This window comes from Thunnus thynnus, chromosome 21 (assembly GCF_963924715.1).
Source record: "Thunnus thynnus chromosome 21, fThuThy2.1, whole genome shotgun sequence".
Taxonomy (NCBI): Eukaryota; Metazoa; Chordata; class Actinopteri; order Scombriformes; family Scombridae; genus Thunnus; species Thunnus thynnus.
Genome location: NC_089537.1, coordinates 1,223,743 through 1,243,862, shown reverse-complemented (window position 1 = coordinate 1,243,862; position 20,120 = coordinate 1,223,743). Strand labels below are relative to the sequence as shown.

Below are 20,120 nucleotides of genomic sequence, written 5' to 3'. Positions count from 1 at the left end.
TAAAATTAGTTTATAGAACATTAGTTTGTTGTTGAGAATAAACTTAACAGAGAAGAAGGAGGAAACATCTGGTGTCCAGCTGTTCAACTTCTGCAATCAACAATATTTACATATTCATAGACTCTGGAATTTAAGTAATATATAATAAGTAGATATAAATTTAAGGATTTTAATGAGATGATTAAACATTTTTTGTGGAAAAAACATATTGATACATATGAAAATTCAATGTTTTATATACATCCTAAAACATGTCTGGTGGGGATCTTTAATGATTTTTAAATTAAATCCATATTTTTATTTATTTATTTATCTCTTCTTTTTTTTTTTAAAAATTTCAAGTCCTCCGGGTTTCCTTTGTTGTTTAAATAAAGTTTGTGTGTGGGGGAAATTCTGCTCTTGTTTTGAAAGGGCAAGATTTTGTCACATGACTTCCTGTCTACAGATGACCACATCCATGGATGACCATCTTATAAAATATTAAAAATTAAAAAAAATATTTAAAAAAACAAAGAAGAAAATAAAAAAGGGAATAAAAATTACAAAATACAAAACTAAGAAAAGAATGGAAAAACAAGAAAACAAAAGAAATAGTAAAAAAAAAAAGAAAACGAAAAATAAAAAATAAATAAATAAATAAAAATATAAATAAAATGAATAAAAAAAATAACCAAAAATAAAAACAAAAACGGAAAGAAAATAAGGAAAAGAATATATTAAAAGAAAAAAACAATAAAAAACAAAAACAGGGAAAAAAATAAATAAAAATAACCAATAAAAATCAAAAAAGGAAAAAAATAAATAAATAATACACAAAAGTTAAAGAAAATGATAAAAAGAATTTAAAAATCAAATGATCGCGCTCTTCGTCCGCCATGTTGCTGCAGCCTGGTCGGCCGGTCCGTCGGCTGCTCGGCTCCTCCCGCCGGTCACGTGACGCCGCTCGGCTCTGCTCGGAGGTCGGTCGGTCCATAGTGTCATAACCGCGTCTCCCTGCACCTCTCCGTCCTCCGCTCTCTGCTCCTCCGTCTCTGGGTCCAAATGGCTGGTGTCGCCCTCCGCTGCTCCGCTCGCTGGTGCTCAGTCGAAGGCAGAAGGTGAGAAACTGTCCGCTGATGTCGTTTAGCTTGTTTAGCTTGTTTAGCATTTAGCTGCCGGAGGCTAAATGGATCAAAACAAGCTAACAAAGTGTCTTCTGTCAACCAGACTAACATGTTAAATGTTAAATGATAAAAGTTACAGAGAGAGAAGATGAAAACCGTCATATAGTTTAATTAATAAAGCATTAATTGGCTTTTTGTTCATTTAGAGGTGACCGTGTTTACTGTGCACAGTTAGCCGGCTAGCTGCGACCTTTGCTCCAGATCCACGAAGACATGACCCGATGATCAGCTTCCAGTTCAATACTCCTGCAGCGATTAATCGATTAGTTAACGACTATGTAATTACTCACCAATTATTCTGATAATCAGTTATCGTCGTTTGAGTTGTTTTGAGTCAAAAAATGTCCAAATTCTCTGATTGCAACTTCTTAAATGTGAATATTTTCTGGTTTATTTTGTCCTTTAAAGTAAAGACAAACAGCTGATATTTCACTGTTTTCTAATATGCTGCAGACAAATCGATTAATCGAGGAAATAATCTGATCGTTACAGTCAGCTGGAGACTGAAGCAGTAAAAGTTTCCTTCCTCTGTCAGCAGGTTGCTCAGATTCTCCAGCGTTCCCAGTCTGAAGTTCCACATCACAGCGTCTCCTATGATGGGTGAGTATGTGTCTGCCTATCAGTCGGTCAGGTCGTTGTTCTGTCTCCGGACCAGCTGACCGGCGCTGCTCGATGCTGTGTGCAGGTGCGACGGTGGAGCAGTTCGAGCAGGCGAAGAACAAGCTGTCGACGCTGAAGGAAGACCCGGGAAACGAGGCCAAACTGAAGATCTACGCTCTCTTCAAACAGGTGGGAGCGTCCCGCCGGCGTCCCGCTGGCGTCCTGCCGGCTGTAAACTCTGCTGGACATGTCCGTTAAACCCCCGACGCTTCCTGACGTACTGAATCTATATGTCAAAACGACCATATAAGTACAAACTACTGGTATTACTCCTGTACAGCTGAATTAAATCAGACGGAGATGAAACAGTCAGAATATCAATCAATAAGCTTTATAATATTAAAACTGATCACTTTTAAACTGCAGCTCAGCTTTTAGATATTGTGGCAGATTAAGAAGCATTAAAGTGTTCGTAACGCACCAGAGGATTAAAACGATCGTCAGTGAGTCGTAACCAAGAGAACAAACAGGCGTAAATGTGTCATTATCAATAACACGTATTTATTGAGACAAACGACTTTTTGACGCCAGCTATAAACGTAGTCACATAGTTTAAAAAATAAAAATAATAAATAGCTGATGTAGTTATGATGCGTGGAAGAGTCTGATTGGCTGGAAAGACGTCACATGATAAGAGACGTTAGTTAAAATGAGCAGCTGCTAATACTAAGAACAAATACCATAATAATCATACATCTGATTCAAAACCAGCACGTCGTGTGTGAACGAGCACCAGGACGCGCTGTGATCTGAGACACGTTTGACCTCGTGTGTTTTGTAAACGTTAACGTGTCCTGACGCGTCTCTGACGAGGTCGTAACAGTAAAAACACGTCATCAACGCAGGACGTGGTGGTTGTCATGGTGACAGCGAGTACATGAACTTCAGATCTCAGCAGTAAAACAAACGTCAGACTGATGTAATGACTGTACGCGGTCAGCTGACGCCTCGGAGACGCCTGACAGACGGGGGTGTGAACGGCGACGTGTCTCGCAGCTGTAAACATCGTCTGACAGCAGCGTCACCAGGCCTCGTTCAGACGGGGGGTCATGTGATATTAGGCGTGACATCATCACTAAATAAACACAGTTGATTTCCAGACTTTAATCATGTGACCATAAATGGATCTTTATGCCGCTCTCACCTGAAACATTACTGAGGCTACACTCACGTTACATGATGAAGTGATCATTAACTCCTCCTCCTCTTCCTCCTCCTCCTCCAGGCCACTCAGGGTCCCTGCAACACTCCTAAACCAGGGATGCTGGACTTTGTCAACAAGGTGAAGTGGGACGCGTGGAAGTCTCTGGGCTCCATGACGCAGGTACGACTGATCAAAACTGATAAAACATCACAATAAATAAATCATTTAATACAAACTTCTGCTTGTAGTTTATCAGTTTATGGTTGTAAACATGTTGCTGTCACAGTTAGTTATTGATTGTTAATAACTTGTTTATCTTTTGAATGTTGTGATTCAATCAATTGTGTCTTGATTTAGTTGTTTAGTCCATAAAGTGATGGAAATGTGGATCAGATGTCCTCAAATGATCTTCAGTTTACTGTCACAGACTAAACAAACCTGAAAATATTCACATTTAAGAAGCTGAATCAGAGAATTTTCTCTTTTTTTAAAAAAAAAAATGTTAAACAGTAAATGTTAAAAGGTCACAGACGTTCGGCCAAAGTCATTGGTTCGTCCCACCGTCAGTCCTGAGTCAACTGGCCAATAGACACGCGTTATTTACGCCACGTCCCGCCCACCGGATTGTGACTGACACACAAGAATTTGAATCACAACCAAAAACTTTGGCATCTGAACCAGAAACTGATGAACCGCAAACAAAAGAAAAAATGTTTCTGTTCTTTTTTATTTGGTTTGATGATGATGATGATGAAGATGATGATGATCTATATTTTTATTTTTACCTCCAAATCGTTTCTTTCTGTTAATGAACAGTTTTCTGATGAATATTAATCTCAAAAGTGTTTTTTTTGTTTGTTTGCACATTATAAAGTCACAGTTTTACCTCCGTACACTCGTCTGGTCAGAGCAGCGTGACGCAACACTGCAGGTCAGCTGACCGCGCTGTCAGCAGCCAATCAGAGCGCTGAACTCTCCACCTTTCATGTCGTACACGCCGACAAACAGGAAGTCTTTGTGTCTCCAGGATGAAGCCAGGCAGCAGTACTGTGACCTGATTGGCTCCCTGGTGGTGGCAGAAGGAGGAAGCTCCGCCCAGGTGGCCGCGCAGCCTGCCGGGAGCGGGCCGACGTACCAGACGCTATTGGTCACCACCGAGGATGACATCACTACCATCAAACTGAACCGACCCGCCAAGAAAAACGCCATCACTACTGAGGTGAGTTCAGAGCTTCGCCAAACACGCTGAGAAACAGGAAGTCACGACATTTTATATGAACACGTGTTTCTGGTTTTACTGTCACATGTTTGAAACTCGTCTGCGTTTAGTTTGATGAGTCTGATCAGTGTTTCCTCTCCGTCAGATGTACAACGAGATCATCGCAGCTCTGGAGCAGGCGGCGAAAGACGACTCTGTCATCACTGTGTTCACTGGTACACACACTCACACACACACACACATACACACACTCACACACACACACACTCACACACACACACACACGCACACACTCACACACGCTCACTCGCACACACACAGGATTATACTGAACAGTGTTCCTAATATTTTGTCCACCCCATTAACATACATGAGGGGGGCAAAATATTAGGAACAGTTGTTAATAATAACAATAATAATAATTATCAACTTTCTGACAACGTCAACAAAAACTGAAAATATTAAAGCTTCATAAAGCAGAATTGATGTCAGAGCTGCTAGCTGCTCGTTGTTAGCTGCTAGCTGTTAGCTGCTAGCTGTTAGCTGCTCGTTGTTAGCTGCTAGCTGTTAGCTGCTAGCTGTTAGCTGCTCGTTGTTAGCTGCTAGCTGTTAGCTGCTAGCTGTTAGCTGCTAGCTGTTAGCTGCTAGCTGTTAGCTGTTCCTAATAAAGTGCTCACTGAGTGGACATTTACAATAACAATGAAGATATACAGCAACACAAACTCCATCAGTAAACGTCCTTTAATGCCGTTAACCGTCTGGTCTCTATGGAGACCACGAACAAGCTGAGAGGGAGTTTTAATGTTTTTTGGCCCGGCTCAAAAGAAGTAATTATGCTAAAGAATCATTGTTACTGCTACTTATTGATAGGTATTGACCTGCTCTGATGATTAAATAAAATATCCAGTTGTATCAATTATATGGTAAAATATGTGGCAACAGGTAATCTAAACAGGCATTTGAAGGGTTAAAATCCTAAAAAAGAATAGATATTTAATACTTATGACAAGAACTGATGTTGGTTAAAAACTTCATGCAGTAAAAGTATCAAATAACATCAAAATTTTAAAAAATGACAGACGACAGAGTGACTTTGATCAAGACCAGAGAGTTAAACACACGTTTAATTAAATACTGCAGAACTCTACATTATAGAAACTGAAGGGAACTAATGAACAACCATCACATACGTTTAACTACATAGATCTCATTGGTTTAATCATATTTGTGTCTGAATGTCATTGATCGGCTGGCGTCTTACTGAGCGCAGTGACTCCATGACAACCCTGAGCTTTCTGCACTGTTTAGGGGGTTTTCTTCATGTGTCGTCTCTGATAATCAGCTGTTTTTAGTTTATTGTGATCAGATTTGACGTGTTTGAACATTAAACACGCGTGTGACTGCAGGTGCTGGTGATTTCTACTGCAGCGGTAACGACCTCACCAACTTCACCAAGATCCCCGAGGGAGGCGTCCAGCAGATGGCCAATCAGGGCGGAGAGCTGCTCAGGTGATCACTGATTGGTTGATTAAACGTCATGAAGACGTCACATCTGAAAACTAATCAAAAGTTGAATAAACTTTATTGTTTTTTCTTCTTCTTTTGTTTCTTTTCTCTTCAGGAAGTACATCAAAGCTTACATTGACTTCCCCAAGCCGCTGGTTGCCGTGGTGAACGGACCGGCTGTAGGAGTCTCAGTCACAGTGTTGGGACTGTTTGACCTGGTCTACGCTACAGAGAGGGTACACACGCACGCACACGCACACGCACACACACGCACACGCACGTGCACACATGCACACACACACACACACACGCACACACACACACACACACACACATGCACACACACACGCACACACACATGCACGTGCACACATGAACACACACACACACACACACGCTCACATACACGCTCACACACGCACACACACGCTCACACGCACGCACACTCACAAACACACGCACACACACACACGCACACACACGCTCACACACTCACACACACGCGCGCACACACGCTCACACACACACACACACACACGCTCACACACTCACACACACGCGCGCACACACGCTCACACGCACACACACTCACACATGCACACACATCACGCACGCATGCTCACACACACACACACACACATACACGCTCACACACGCACACACACGCGCGCACACACGCTCACAAGCACGCACACTCACACACTCACACATGCACACACACGCTCACAAGCACGCACACTCACACACTCACACATGCACACACATCACGCACGCATGCTCAGACACACGCTCACATACACGCTCACACACGCATACACGCTCACACGCACGCACACTCACACACACACACACACACACACGCTCACACACACACGAACACTGGTCCTACTGGGGTCAAACCAGTAGGGAAGGCATGTTGTTGTGTTGTATTTATTGTGATCATGTACAGTGTTAAACACAATAACAGACAGTACAAAGCAAAAAACATCCGTCACGGTGCAGATACCATCCGCTCGCTCACCTTCTTTCTAGAACTTTGAAGATTTCAAAATAAAATGTCATATTTTTTGTTATGTGTGATTTCATAGTTTGGAGGTTAAAGTGTGTGTGTGTGTGTGTGTGTGTGTGTGTGTGTGTGTGTGTGTGTGTGTCTCAGGCTTCCTTCCACACTCCGTTCAGTCAGCTGGGTCAGAGCGCTGAAGGCTGCTCCTCCTACACCTTCCCCAAGATAATGGGCACCGTCAAGGTACTCACACACACACACACTCACACACACACACTCACACACACACACACACACACACACACACACACACACTCACACACACACACACACTAGAGGAAATGCATCAACACAATAAATGGTATAATGATGGTGAGAAGTGTGACTATATTAATGGGATCACATGACACACAATGATACAAGCTCGCTTAAACCAACCAACCCACCGCTGCTGCACAACCACAACAATAAAAATAACAATAATAATAACAATAACAACAGATGAACATTAACGTAACGGTTCTCAGATCCTCCAGAAGTCTGAAGATAAAACTTCAACCTGGAAACTTCTAACCAACATTTGTCATTTTATAGAGAAAACTATTTTAATAATAATATGTATATTATTGTATACTAACAATAATAATAATTAATGGAGACAGTAATTGATAACGGAAATAATTATGAAAGGTCACATGACCACAGCTGCTTGAACTGGTTTCCATTAAGGAGTGGAGGCGTGTCCACGGAGCGTCTGTAGCAGGTTGACAGTCTTACAGGAAAACTGCTCTGATTGTACGGAAGATTTAAAATGCCTTCATGATGTGATGAGACGTTGTTGGTCAGTGTGACTGTAGCTGAGGAGACGTTGTTGGTCAGTGTGACTGTAGCTGAGGAGACGTTGTTGGTCAGTGTGACTGTAGCTGAGGAGACGTTGGTCAGTGTGACTGTAGCTGAGGAGACGTTGGTCAGTGTGACTGTTGCTGTATATAAACTGTTGTTGTTTCTTCTTCAGGCGTCTGAGATGCTGCTGTTCAATAAGAAGCTGACGGCGGTTCAGGCCTGTGAACTCGGTCTGGTCACTGAGGTTTTCCCCGACAGCAGCTTCCAGTCGGAGGTTTGGACCAGACTGAAGGCCTACGCCAAGCTGCCCCGCAACGTAAACACTCACACACACACACACACTCACACACACTCACACACACTCACACACACTCACACACACACACACACACACACACACACTCTTCTCTATCAGCAGGAGATTCAGATCAGTTCATGCAGAGCTTTGAAAACACTTTTATTGAGTTACAGTTTAATAAACCCTCTCTCTCTCTCTCTCTCTCTCTCTCTCTCTCTCTCTCAGTCTCTCGCTCTCTCTAAACAGCTGATCCGGTCGACGGAGAAGGAGCGTCTCCACGCGGTGAACGATGCTGAGGTCAAGTGTCTGGTGGAGCGCTGGCAGTCAGACGAGTGTTTTAACGCCGTCATGAGTTTCTTCCAGGCGAAGGCTAAACTCTGAGAGAGAGAGAGAGGAAGTGTGTGTGTGTGTGAGTGTGTGTGTGTGTGTGTGAGTGTGAGAGCTCTGAACTAGTCTCTCTTATCGAATCTTTTATTATGGACAAAGTAGAAAACAAACAGGTTGCATCTTATCAGTTTTAACCAGCACTGATGTTTGCCGACGACTGTTAGTGTTTCTGTTCCAGAGGAGCTGGTGGTGAACATCACGTGGTGGTGATGAACATCACGTCTAACACACGTGTAATCTACAGATGTATACAGAGAACTGGATGCAGCGTCAGAGGCTCCGTTCATTCCTATGAATGTTGCTCAGTGGTGCATGATGATAAAAAAGTTCAACGTCTTCTACGTCCGTGCGGCTCAGAGAGACGTTCACCGGCCGAGTCGACTACTTCCTGTTTAGTCCTCCGGCTAACGTACATGAGGATAAAACAGTTCAATCATGTGTCTCTTCTAGACTTTTGAAACCTGATCAGACCCAACGGATCAAAGTCTGATAGTGGAACAAATCATTTTGCAGGTTGTGTCGCTGATTTACAGTCGTCTGTTTCATAATGTAAGACTGTGAAAAGTCTTTTTGGGCCCAATAGCATCATGTGACGTTATAATTAGTTAGCTAACCTGCACTCGCATCGCCTCAACAGTTTCCCTGGCAACGACACACAGAGGTCGACTCACGTGTCAGAACAGCTGCACACACGCAAATGATCACTGATTTGTGAATGAATGGATACTCAGCATTATTTTTGGCATTAAAGAAAGGCCTCTCATTGGCCCACCAGGCCTGTACGGTTACCGTGGCAACACGGCGTGATGCTCAGCAGAGACGTACGCCGGCTGAGAACTTGAATGAGGATAAAATAAATCAATCACGCGTCTCTTCTAGACTTTCCAGATGTTATCAGACACGAGTGAGTCGTTTCACAGTTTGTGTTGATTTAAAAACATCTATCAGCTGATCCTTTCAGGCCGCCGTGCGTTAGTGACGTTGTAGTTACACGCAGGTTACACTCGCCATTATGGAGACCGCCCACCAGTCTGACCAGAAAGCTGCTGGTTGACTGTGCCTTCATCCTCATCCTCATCCTCACTGCAGGAAATGATCATGACCTGATGGTTTTAATGTGGTCAGTGTGTCGTTAGTTAAAGTGCCTTCAACACTTTGTAATGTCGTCACATTCATCTTCATCTTCATCTTCATCCTTCTTTTCTCTTCACTTCAATAAAAACTCTGTTTGTAATTATGAAACATTTTGTTCCAGTTTATGTTGAAGTTGAGTTTGATTTCTGGTTTTTATGGTTTTATTTTCTGCTCACATCTGTGACAAAGTCAGTTTCCATGTTTCCTGGAAATCCTGGAATTCTGTAACGCAAACATCCATTCAGTCATGGAAAAGTCTTAAAAATGTATAAAAATTGACTATAAATGTCCTGAAAACAACAAATTAACCTGGAAAGAAAAACATTCAGTCAAGAAACAACCTGAAAACTATAAAAAGCTTCAATATGTTGCTACAGATGGTTGTCTTTGTTTTTTATTGAATAAAACTTTATTGATCCTTACGAAGAGAAAGAACATCACAGCAGCAGTCAGACTGAAGACGAACAGATGAAGAGTCTCATACAAATACACTGAAGGTCTTAAGATACAACAGTAAATATATATAATATTATAGTCAGGTGAGTATGAATAATAAGCAACAATATACATTAAAATAAACTAATGATAACATTTATAGTGTATAAATTACTATAAAGTTCTTATTATGCAGATAATGTGAGTCGATTACATTTAGAAATGTTTTATATATTTTGAAAATTTAAATAGAATCAGACAAAATAGAAATAAATTCCAGTAAACATAATGTGAGACTATTAGAGAGAACAGTGATGGTGATAAATGGTGCAGCAGATCTGGACTCAGCTGATCCAGCAGGAGGCAGCACTCACCTGAACACAACAACATCCATCTGCAGCTGTTTGTTCACACAAACAGGATCAATACACAGCAGGAAGGAAATGATCAGTTTGATCTGATGAAGTGATCAGAGGGAAACGTTTCTAAACAAAGGGAATCATTAAATCATCATTTATCCAACAAACAATCTGTTTATTATCACAGAGGAGAATAAAAAACAAAATATTTGCATTTTGGAAGCTGGAACCAGCGAATATTTGCTCAAAAAACTGTTAATCAATTAATCATTGCAGCTGTGAAATATATTAACATGTAAACTGATCGACCACAACATTAAAACCTCCTGTCTGATATGGTGTAGAGCTGTGGAGGTTCCTGTTAAACCAGTCAGCTGGTCCGTCAGGTGGAGCCTCCAGGATCAGACTGGTTCTTCCAGAACATCCAGCGGATGCTCCATCAGACTGAGATCTGAAGAACTTGGAGGCAACACTTCGAACTCTTTGTCATGTTCTTCAAACCATCCTGAACAGTTCACAGCGTGGCGGGAAGCGTTATCCTGCTGGAAGAGGCCGCCGCCATCAGGGATGAACTGGGTCTCGTACTGGTTCCATCTCTTCTCTAGATAAACCTTCTTCCATTGCTTCATGGTCCAGTTCTGATGCTCACATGTCCATTGTAGGTGCTTCCAGTGGTGGTTAGTGGTCCTGCCCAGGACCGCGTCACTGGTTCACTGGTTGTCCTTCCTTGGACCAGTTTTGGTTGGTACTGACCACTGCATACTGGGAAGACCCCACTAGTTTGCCCATTTTTCCTGCTTCCAACACATCAACTTCAGGAACTGACTGTTGACTCACTGCTTAATAAATCCCAACACTTCACAGGTTCCATTTTAACGAGATAATCAATGATATTCACGTCGCCTGTCGGTGGGTTTGATGTTGCGACTGATTGGTGGAAACTAGTGATGTAAGTAATATCCAGTATGAACAGGACACCTGACTGCTGGTTTAACACTGGAAACACTGAACTGGTCCTTTAAATAAAGGGCAAACAGAAAATTAAAGATAATTTTGGTAATAATGACATAATAAATCATCATTATGAGAAAAGATCTTCTGTTTTCTCACTCAGTCTCTCCAGGAAATTGCGACGCAATAATTGATGCAAATTAAAGGAATCTCCACAATATTTGCAAGAGTTGCAGTTTTGCTAAATTACAGCAACTTTTCCACATGAAACGATGATGTCATTTGGACCAACTGGTGTCATGGTAGCCGTGAAGACCCGCCTTACTCTGCCTCTGATTGGCTGGTTCTGGTTACCTTTGTGGGTCATGAGGAGTGAGCTGGTTGGGTTAGAATATGAGGCTCAGAGCCAATCAGAGGCAGAGTAGAGGAGAAAAAAAAAAAGACACGTCATAGTAACTGACGTCATTCAGGTGGAAGACGGACAAATCTCACCTGCCAACAAACATGATGCCATAGACGAACAACACAATTCCCAAATGTTCCCAAATGTTCCCAAATGTTCCCAAATGAGTCAGAAGAATACAAGCTGTTGTTCAGACATAATCTGCCTCAAATATAACATAATGTTGAGCTGAAAGTTTATTTAATAAAGGTTATAAATGGAACTCAAGTACAGTATTTTCGTGTTTATAGAACTTTGAGTCCTCATGGTTCTCATGTTCATAAAATACATTAAACATTAGAGCTGAAATAAAGTTGTTTCTGTGATCTGCAGGATGCTTTTTATCCAAGGAAGTCATTACATATGACTCTTCATTGGTAGCAGTTTTAAAAGCGTCACATTATTTTTCTTTGCTTGCAGTTTTTCCCCAATTCCTGCAATTTTAAAAGCCATAAAACATCACAATTTTTCAGAAAAGCTGCTGCAAAATCAAACATTTTTGGCTGCAGTAAATTTTTAAAAAAACCCTGTGACTCCTGGAGGGAAGATCAATGAACTTGTGACCTCGTCTCAGTATAATAACGTACACAGAAATACCAAAACAGTCTGTTTCACTGTCTGTCTGTCTATAGAAGCCTGGCATGTGCAATATCATTGACCCTGCAAAGTCCAGGCCAAGCACTTTCTATTGACATCACACACACACACACACACACACACACGCAGCAGAATCAGCAGACACATCAGGATGAAGGGAAAGAGTCGAGGCAGCAGAAACTTTTAAAGCCTCCTCTTTTGTCCGGCGGGCCGGGACCTCGCCCCTCGCTCGCCCCCCTGCCGTATATATTGGGGGGTCCAACTTTTTCTCTGTTACACTGTGTGTGTGGTTGTGGGCCAGGTTGGACGACATCCAGTGGGCAAAAATGTCGCAGTATTCTGGAAAGGTGAGTGACAAACAACAAATGTGAATCTGCTGAGACTGAAGTTACTCTGTGAAACTGGAGCAGAAAAGATTTGATTTAAAGAGAGTTAAACTTTCCTGCCAGCGACATTCACTTCAAATACAACTCAAAAACTCTCGTGTTAAAGTGTTTTATCAGGTTTTTACTTAAAACCTGCTTTACTGGCTCAGCAGTCGTTGTTTTAAAGGAAATATTTTTGATTATTTATTTCGAAATGTATTTAAAGCTCATTGAGTTAAGAGACGTCCTCATTGTACAAACAAATTAAAAATGAATGTAATTGAAGTAGCTGGTAGTTTATTCTTTTCTAGTCTTGATCTGGGTCTGAAAATCCATCCAATAATTGAATCTACTGTAGCTTCAGGTCTGTTAAAATGTTTTCAAAATGTAAAGAAAAAGAATCCTGTTTGTTGTTTATTGGACGTCAATTTAGACATTTAATTCAAATTAAATTAAGAAACTTTCATGTTAAAGTGTTTTATTACCTGTTTGCTTAAATTGCTCTGTTTGGTTTAATGAACCTGCTTTACTGGCTCAGCAGTCATTGTTTTAAAGGAAATATTTATTTCAAAAAGTATTTTAAACTTGAGGATAAGCTCATTGAGATAAGAGACGTCCTCATTGTACAAACAAATTAAAAATGAATGTAATTAAAGTAGCTGGTAGTTTATTCTTTTCTAGTCTTGTTCTGGTCTGAAAATCCATCTAATGATTGAATCTACTGTAGCTTCAGGTCTGTTAATTTTTTTCAAAATGTAAAGAAAAAGAATCCTGTTTGTTGTTTATTGGACGTCAATTTAGACATTTAATTCAAATTAAATTAAGAAACTTTCATGTTAAAGTTTTTATCAGGTTTTTACTTAAATTATTCAGTTTGGTTTGATGAACCTGCTTTACTGGCTCAGCAGTCGTTGTTTTAAAGGAAATATTTTTGATTATTTATTTCAAAATGTATTTTAAACTTTAGGATAAGAGACGTCCTCATTGTACAAACAAATTAAAAATGAATGTAATTAAAGTAGCTGGTAGTTTATTCTTTTCTAGTCTTGTTCTGGTCTGAAAATCCATCTAATGATTGAATCAACTGTAGCTTCAGGTCCGTTTGTTGTTTATTGGACGTCAATTTAGACATTTAATTCAAATTCAATTGAAAAACTCTCATGTTAAAGTGTTTTATTACCTGTTTGCCTAAATTGCTCTGAGAGTTTGGTGTGATGTTGATGCTTTAACGGCTGTTTGGAGGAAATATTTTTGATTATTTGTTTTAAAATGTATTTTAAACTTGAGCTTGTTGAGATTCGAGGACACAAAAGTTAAAAAATTACTACAAAGAAGCTGAAAGGTTTTTTTCTGCTCTAGAGATCTAGATGATCCAGTTCTGTTTTATTATAATATTTTGTATCTTAATCAAAATAAAAAAAAGCTTCTCAAAGTTCTCAAATTTTTTTTGTCGTCTGATCTCGTCACCAAAACCCCAAAACTTCCCCCAGAGCTGCTCGTTTGAACTAAACATTTAAGACATTTTGGAGCATTTAGGCTTTTTAACAAAAATCAGATCGTTTATCTTCCAGGAAAAATTACTATTAAAAAAACATAAACAATATAAACTAATATTAGTTCTCATTCATTAGTTCCAGATAAATTCAGCTGGATTCAGTCAAACCAGACAATCCTGAAGAAACTTTATATTATTATTATTTGTTAGTTTTTGACTGTTAAACTCTTCATTACTAACTTTAACTTTAGTTGCTGCTTGTTTAGTCATTAATATTTGTTGTTATGAAGAAACATTAAAGTTTTAACATGAAGATTGTGACCAAACAAACATCAAACATCTAATTTCTGTTTCTTCGTATTTATGATTGATTGTAGAAAACAACCAGAATCTTTTGAATTTGATGCTTGTTAATAACGTCAAACTGTGAAAACGACACAGCAGATAGTTTTTAATCCTTGAATATTAACATGTAATCACCTCGTTACTCCTTCAGATCACCTTCTATGAGGGGAAATGCTTCACCGGCAGGAAGCTGGAGGTCAGAGGTGACTGTGACAACTTCCAGGACCGCGGCTTCATGAACAGGTGAGAAGTTTCTGTTTAAATCATTATAATAATAAACTTTATTTATGCAGAACTGTGTGTGTTTTACACGGTTGTCAGGACTGAAATCATAAGATAAAACAATAACAAGCTTTTAAAAAGACGCGTTCATGGTTTCTTCCATCTTTATTTTTATCATATTATTTATATTTGTGGGCTGAATGTTTAAAAATGAATACTTGATAAAAGTATGAATAAAGTAAAATAGCAAGAAAAGATTTTATTACATGTTAAAACTCATTTACACTTGTTAACATGTGACAGTATTTATATATTTTACTGTCATTATATTTACGTGGCTTTAAATGTATATTATATAACTGTTCTCTGAGCTTTTTGACAATAAAGATTTGATTTGATTTGTTGAGAATCAAAGAAAGAAAAGTGAATAAACACAAAGTTGATGATGTAAAAACTGAAAAAGCTTTTTGTTGTTTTCAGGGTGAACTCCATCCGTGTGGAGAGCGGCGCCTGGATCTGCTTCGACCACCCCGACTTCAAGGGCCAGCAGTACATCCTGGAGCACGGAGAGTACCCAGAATTCCAGAGGTGGAACTCCCACAACGACCACATGGGATCCTGCAAGCCCATCCGCATGGTAACCACCTCCGACACAATCAATACTCTCTAATCTTCAAATCAATCTTCTAATCAAGAGAAAGCTGTCGTAGATATTCCTGCTCATCCACCAGCTGGATGAAACAAACCTAATGAGCAGAAATTCATGATATTTAAACACAGAAGACGACTTAAATTGATTATTTGATCGACAGAAAACGTATCTGCTATTATTTTGATAAACCAATAATCAAAAACTGCAGGTTTCAGCTTCTCAAATGTGATGATTTGAAGCTTTTCGGTCTTATATGACAGTAAACTGACTGTTGATCAGATAAAACGACGTTTGAAGACGTTGATCTGGTCTCTAACAGTCAGTTTTCCTTATTTTCAGTCATATATTTAACGTCACAATGTTGGATTTTCATATTAAAAGTGGCCAAAGTGTGAAATATCCCAGTGAACAGAAAGCAGCATCTCCATCACACATCAGCAAAGTAAAATCAGTAGTTTAGCTGTTGGAGGTTTGCTGGTCGTCTGCAGCTCTTCATCAAACATCATCATCATCATCGCTGTTGCTGCTTGTACTCTTCCTGTCTGTTTTATTTCTAACTGATCCGCTCAACAAACGGCTCCAAATATCTCCGCGTGTTGTCGATTCGACCGGCTTTAGCGCCCGCTAACGAAGCTCCGCTAATTCAGGGAGGAACACGTTTTACTTCCTGTGGGCTGATCAGGAGGCGGGCCTTAAAGAGACTTCCTGTTAGAGACAGAGGCTGAACTGAGGCGCTGCATAAAGGACCAGTAGAAGATAAATAAACTGTGAATCATGTAAAGCTGCTCTAGTGGAGTCCAAAGATAAAAGAATAGAGCTGGAAATGAGCATAAAAGATCTCCTTTAATCGATTGATCGTTCAATTAAAAAAAAAATAGGAACTATTTTAAAGATCAATTGTTATTTTTCAAGCAAAAATGCCAAAAATACTTTGATTCCAGCTGCTCAGATGACGTTTCTCTACATGACAGTTAATCAGCTCACTCTGACATTTCAGACTAAACGATGAATCGATGCTGCTAATGATTAATTAATTAACTAACCGGTTGTGTTTCCTGTGTGTGTCCGTCAGCATGGAGAGCATTACCGCATCGAGCTGTTCGAGGCCTGTAACTTCTCCGGTCAGTGTGTCGACATCTGCGACGACTGTCCCTTCCTGCAGAGCCGCGGCCTGTCCAAGAACTGCATCAACTCCGTCAAGGTGTACGGAGACGGAGCGTAAGTTCAACACGCACGCACACACACACTAACACACACACACACTCTGCTCAGTGCAGGATTAGTGCTGTTTATTGATCAATTAGTCATCAACGGAAAATTAATCTTTCAACTATTTTGATACTTTTTTTAATTGTTCAGGTAAAATTTTCTAAGCAGAAGCAGAATGTTTGATGGTTTCATTACAGTGAAATGATTATTTTTGTTTTGTTTTGGACAAAAACAGACGTTTGATGATGTCACCATGAGCTCATTTTTCAGTTTTTTATGTTTATAAGCCTATAGTCTATATAAGATGCATCTGCAGAGTTTCTGTAAATTTTGATGAAACTTGAAAGGCCACAATCAGGACAAAAATCCCGACTTGTAGACATGAAATCTTACACACATTCATGCTCCCCAGAGGATTAAATACATTAGATTTTAAACACCAAACTACCAAACTTTACATTTTTAATCTCATTGCTGCTATTGTGAGAAGACGCCTCTAAAAAAAAGGCTTTAAACTTTTATTATTTCTGATATAAAAATCTACAGATTAGCAGCAACAAACGGAAAGATCAGATAAACTCTGTAAATCAACAGCTGCAGGATTTACAGCTGTAAATGCAGACAATTAATCTGCAACAGTTCTGATCATAATTTAATCATTTATGTCTGAATTTTTGGGCGAAAATGCAGTAAACTGAACATTTAATGATTGATTGATGACCTTCATCTGTCTTCTCTTCATCCTCAGCTGGGTGATGTACGAGGAGCCAAACTTCCGTGGCCGTATGTACATTGTGGAGCGCGGCGAGTACGCCAGCCATAACGAGTGGCAGGCCCAGAACCCCAACATCCAGTCCATCCGCAGAGTCGTCAACTACTTCTAAACCATCTGACCTCTGACCCCCCACAGACCCTCTCCATGACACAAACTGTGACTTTTACCACCGCTGTAATCATGTACAATAAATAAATCCAGACTTAAATAAGAAAAAAAAGGTTTTTTATCAAACACTTTCTGTGTGTGTGTGTTGTTTCGTGGGACCGAATATTCATCAGTATATAAAACCATCAATAAACAACCATCAATATACATCCACCACTATACGACCATCAACATACGACCTTCAACATACGACCTTCAACATACGACCATCAACATACGACCATCAACATACGACCACCAACATACGACCTTCAACATACGACCATCAACATACGACCACCAACATACGACCTTCAACATACGACCTTAAATCAACGACCTTCAACATACGACCATCAACATACGACCTTCAACATATGACCATCACCATACAACCTTAACTATACGACCTTCAACATACAACCACCACTATACGCCCATCAACATACGACCATCAACATACGACCTTCAACATACGACCATCAACATACGACCTTCAACATACGACCACCAACATACGACCACCAACATACGACCTTCAACATACGACCATCAACATACGACCTTCAACATACGACCATCAACATACGACCATCAACATACGACCTTCAACATACGACCTTCAACATACGACCTTAAATATACAACCATCAATATAGAATCACCACTATACGACCATCAACATACGACCTTCAACAAACGACCTTCAACATACGACCTTCAACATACAACCTTCAATATACGACCATCAACATACGACCATCAACATACGACCACCAACATACGACCTTCAACATACGACCATCAACATACGATCTTCAACATGCGACCTTCAACATACGACCATCAACATACGACCATCAACATACGACCTTAAATATACGACCATCAACATACGACCTTCAACATAAGACCATCAATATACAACCTTCAACATACGACCTTCAATATACGACCTTCAGCATACGACCTTCAATATACAACCTTAAACATACGACCATCAACATACGACCTTCAATATACGACCATCAACATATGACCATCAACATACGATCTTCAACATACGACCTTAAATATACGACCATCAATATACAACCTTCAACATACGACCATCAACATACGACCTTCAACATACAACCTTCAATATACGACCATCAACATAGGACCTTCAACATAAGACCATCAATATACGACCTTCAACATACGACCATCAACATACGATCTTCAACATACGACCTTAAATATACGACCATCAATATAGAACCACCACTATACGACCATCAACATACGACCTTCAACATACGACCTTCAACATACGACCTTCAATATACGACCATCAACATACGACCATCAACATACGACCACCAACATACGACCTTCAACATACGACCATCAACATACGACCATCAACATACGACCTTCAACATACGACCTTCAACATAAGACCATCAATATACAACCTTCAACATACGACCATCAACATACGACCTTCAATTTACAACCTTAAATATACGACCTTCAACATAAGACCATCAATATACGACCTTCAACATAAGACCATCAACATACGACCTTCAACATACGACCATCAATATACGACCTTCAACATACGACCTTCAACATACGACCATCAATATACGACCTTCAACATACAACCATCAATATACGACCTTCAACATACGACCATCAATATACGACCTTCAACATACGACCTTAAATATACGACCATCAACATACGACCATCAACATACGACCATCAATATACGACCTTCAACATACGACCTTCAACATACGACCTTAGATATACGACCTTAAATATACGACCATCAACATACGACCTTCAATATACGACCTTCAACATACAACCTTCAACATACGACCTCAAATATACGACCATCAACATACGACCTTCAACATAAGACCATCAACATACGACCTTCAACATACGACCATCAACATACGACCTTCAACATACGACCATCAACGTACGACCTTCAACGTACGACCTTCAACGTACGACCATCAACGTACCACCATCAACGTACGACCTTCAACGTACGACCTTCAACGTACGACCTTCAACGTACGACCATCAACGTACGACCTTCAACGTACGACCTTCAACGTAAGACCATCAACGTACGACCTTCAACGTACGACCATCAACGTACGACCTTCAACGTACGACCTTCAACGTACGACCATCAACGTACCACCATCAACGTACGACCTTCAACACAGGACCATCAGTATACGACCATCTGTTCTCCTAAAACAGAGAAAGAACCTGATCACATGATTAGCTGCTAAGTTATTAGAGAACAATGTGGATTCATCCGCTACTGAAAATAGTCCCAAACAAATGCACCGTTACCTCCTGTTTGTTTGTTATAAACTAGGATGAATTACTCTTTTCTTCTTTTAAACATAGAACTATATATTTGTGAGCTGTTTGTAAAGTATTTATTTAAAGGAGCAGGAACAAAGTATCAGATGTTCAGACTGCACGTCTAGTTTAGACACAAAACTATAAAGTCAGACTCATAATTTAAAATCTACTGTCAGCTAAACTTTATCATTAGTGGTTATGTAAACAGTCAGGAGTGGAGCTCATTTAACGACAGATTCTCCCAGCCAGGTGAGCTCTTGGTTCTGAGTTGTGTTAAATATTTACATCTTCAGTAGGAACCAATGAGCTCGGAGCTGAGAGCCACAGACAGAGAAGAGACCATAGTCTGTATAAAAATATGGACGTAGTTACCGTGACGT

General features: G+C 40.0%; 2 protein-coding genes across 3 annotated transcripts; both read left to right on the top strand.

Annotated features, from left to right (window-relative positions):
* Nucleotides 1-929: 929 nt before the first annotated feature.
* Nucleotides 930-9,465, top strand: eci2 (enoyl-CoA delta isomerase 2). 2 transcript variants are annotated; one of them, XM_067577780.1, is made up of 11 exons: nt 930-1,097; nt 1,702-1,763; nt 1,849-1,952; nt 3,049-3,147; nt 3,995-4,186; nt 4,332-4,401; nt 5,593-5,695; nt 5,808-5,928; nt 6,849-6,938; nt 7,711-7,854; nt 8,062-9,465. In XM_067577780.1, exons 1-11 carry the CDS (start codon nt 1,042-1,044, stop codon nt 8,215-8,217), a joined length of 1,197 nt encoding a protein of 398 aa, XP_067433881.1. In that variant the 5' UTR covers nt 930-1,041; the 3' UTR covers nt 8,218-9,465. The 2 variants fall into 2 exon arrangements, with proteins under 2 accessions (XP_067433881.1, XP_067433880.1); XM_067577779.1 differs by having other exon boundaries at nt 1,699-1,763.
* Nucleotides 9,466-12,338: 2,873 nt separating this feature from the next.
* crygn2 (crystallin, gamma N2) lies at nt 12,339-17,440 on the top strand. The gene is made up of 5 exons (XM_067577781.1): nt 12,339-12,488; nt 14,498-14,589; nt 15,049-15,205; nt 16,293-16,438; nt 17,178-17,440. The coding sequence occupies exons 1-5, from the start codon at nt 12,468-12,470 to the stop codon at nt 17,311-17,313; spliced, it is 552 nt and encodes a 183-aa protein (XP_067433882.1). The 5' UTR covers nt 12,339-12,467; the 3' UTR covers nt 17,314-17,440.
* The last annotated feature ends 2,680 nt before the right edge of the window (nt 17,441-20,120 follow it).

Coding starts and splice junctions, on each gene's coding strand:
- eci2 (XM_067577779.1), top strand. CDS start 1,042: ATGGCTGGTGTCGCCCTCCGCTGCTCCGCTCGCTGGTGCTCAGTCGAA. Junction 5,929..6,848: donor TGGTCTACGCTACAGAGAGG/GTACACACGCAC, acceptor TGTGTGTCTCAG/GCTTCCTTCCACACTCCGTT. Junction 7,855..8,061: donor ACGCCAAGCTGCCCCGCAAC/GTAAACACTCAC, acceptor TCTCTCTCTCAG/TCTCTCGCTCTCTCTAAACA.
- crygn2 (XM_067577781.1), top strand. CDS start 12,468: ATGTCGCAGTATTCTGGAAAG. Junction 12,489..14,497: donor TGTCGCAGTATTCTGGAAAG/GTGAGTGACAAA, acceptor TTACTCCTTCAG/ATCACCTTCTATGAGGGGAA. Junction 14,590..15,048: donor GACCGCGGCTTCATGAACAG/GTGAGAAGTTTC, acceptor TGTTGTTTTCAG/GGTGAACTCCATCCGTGTGG.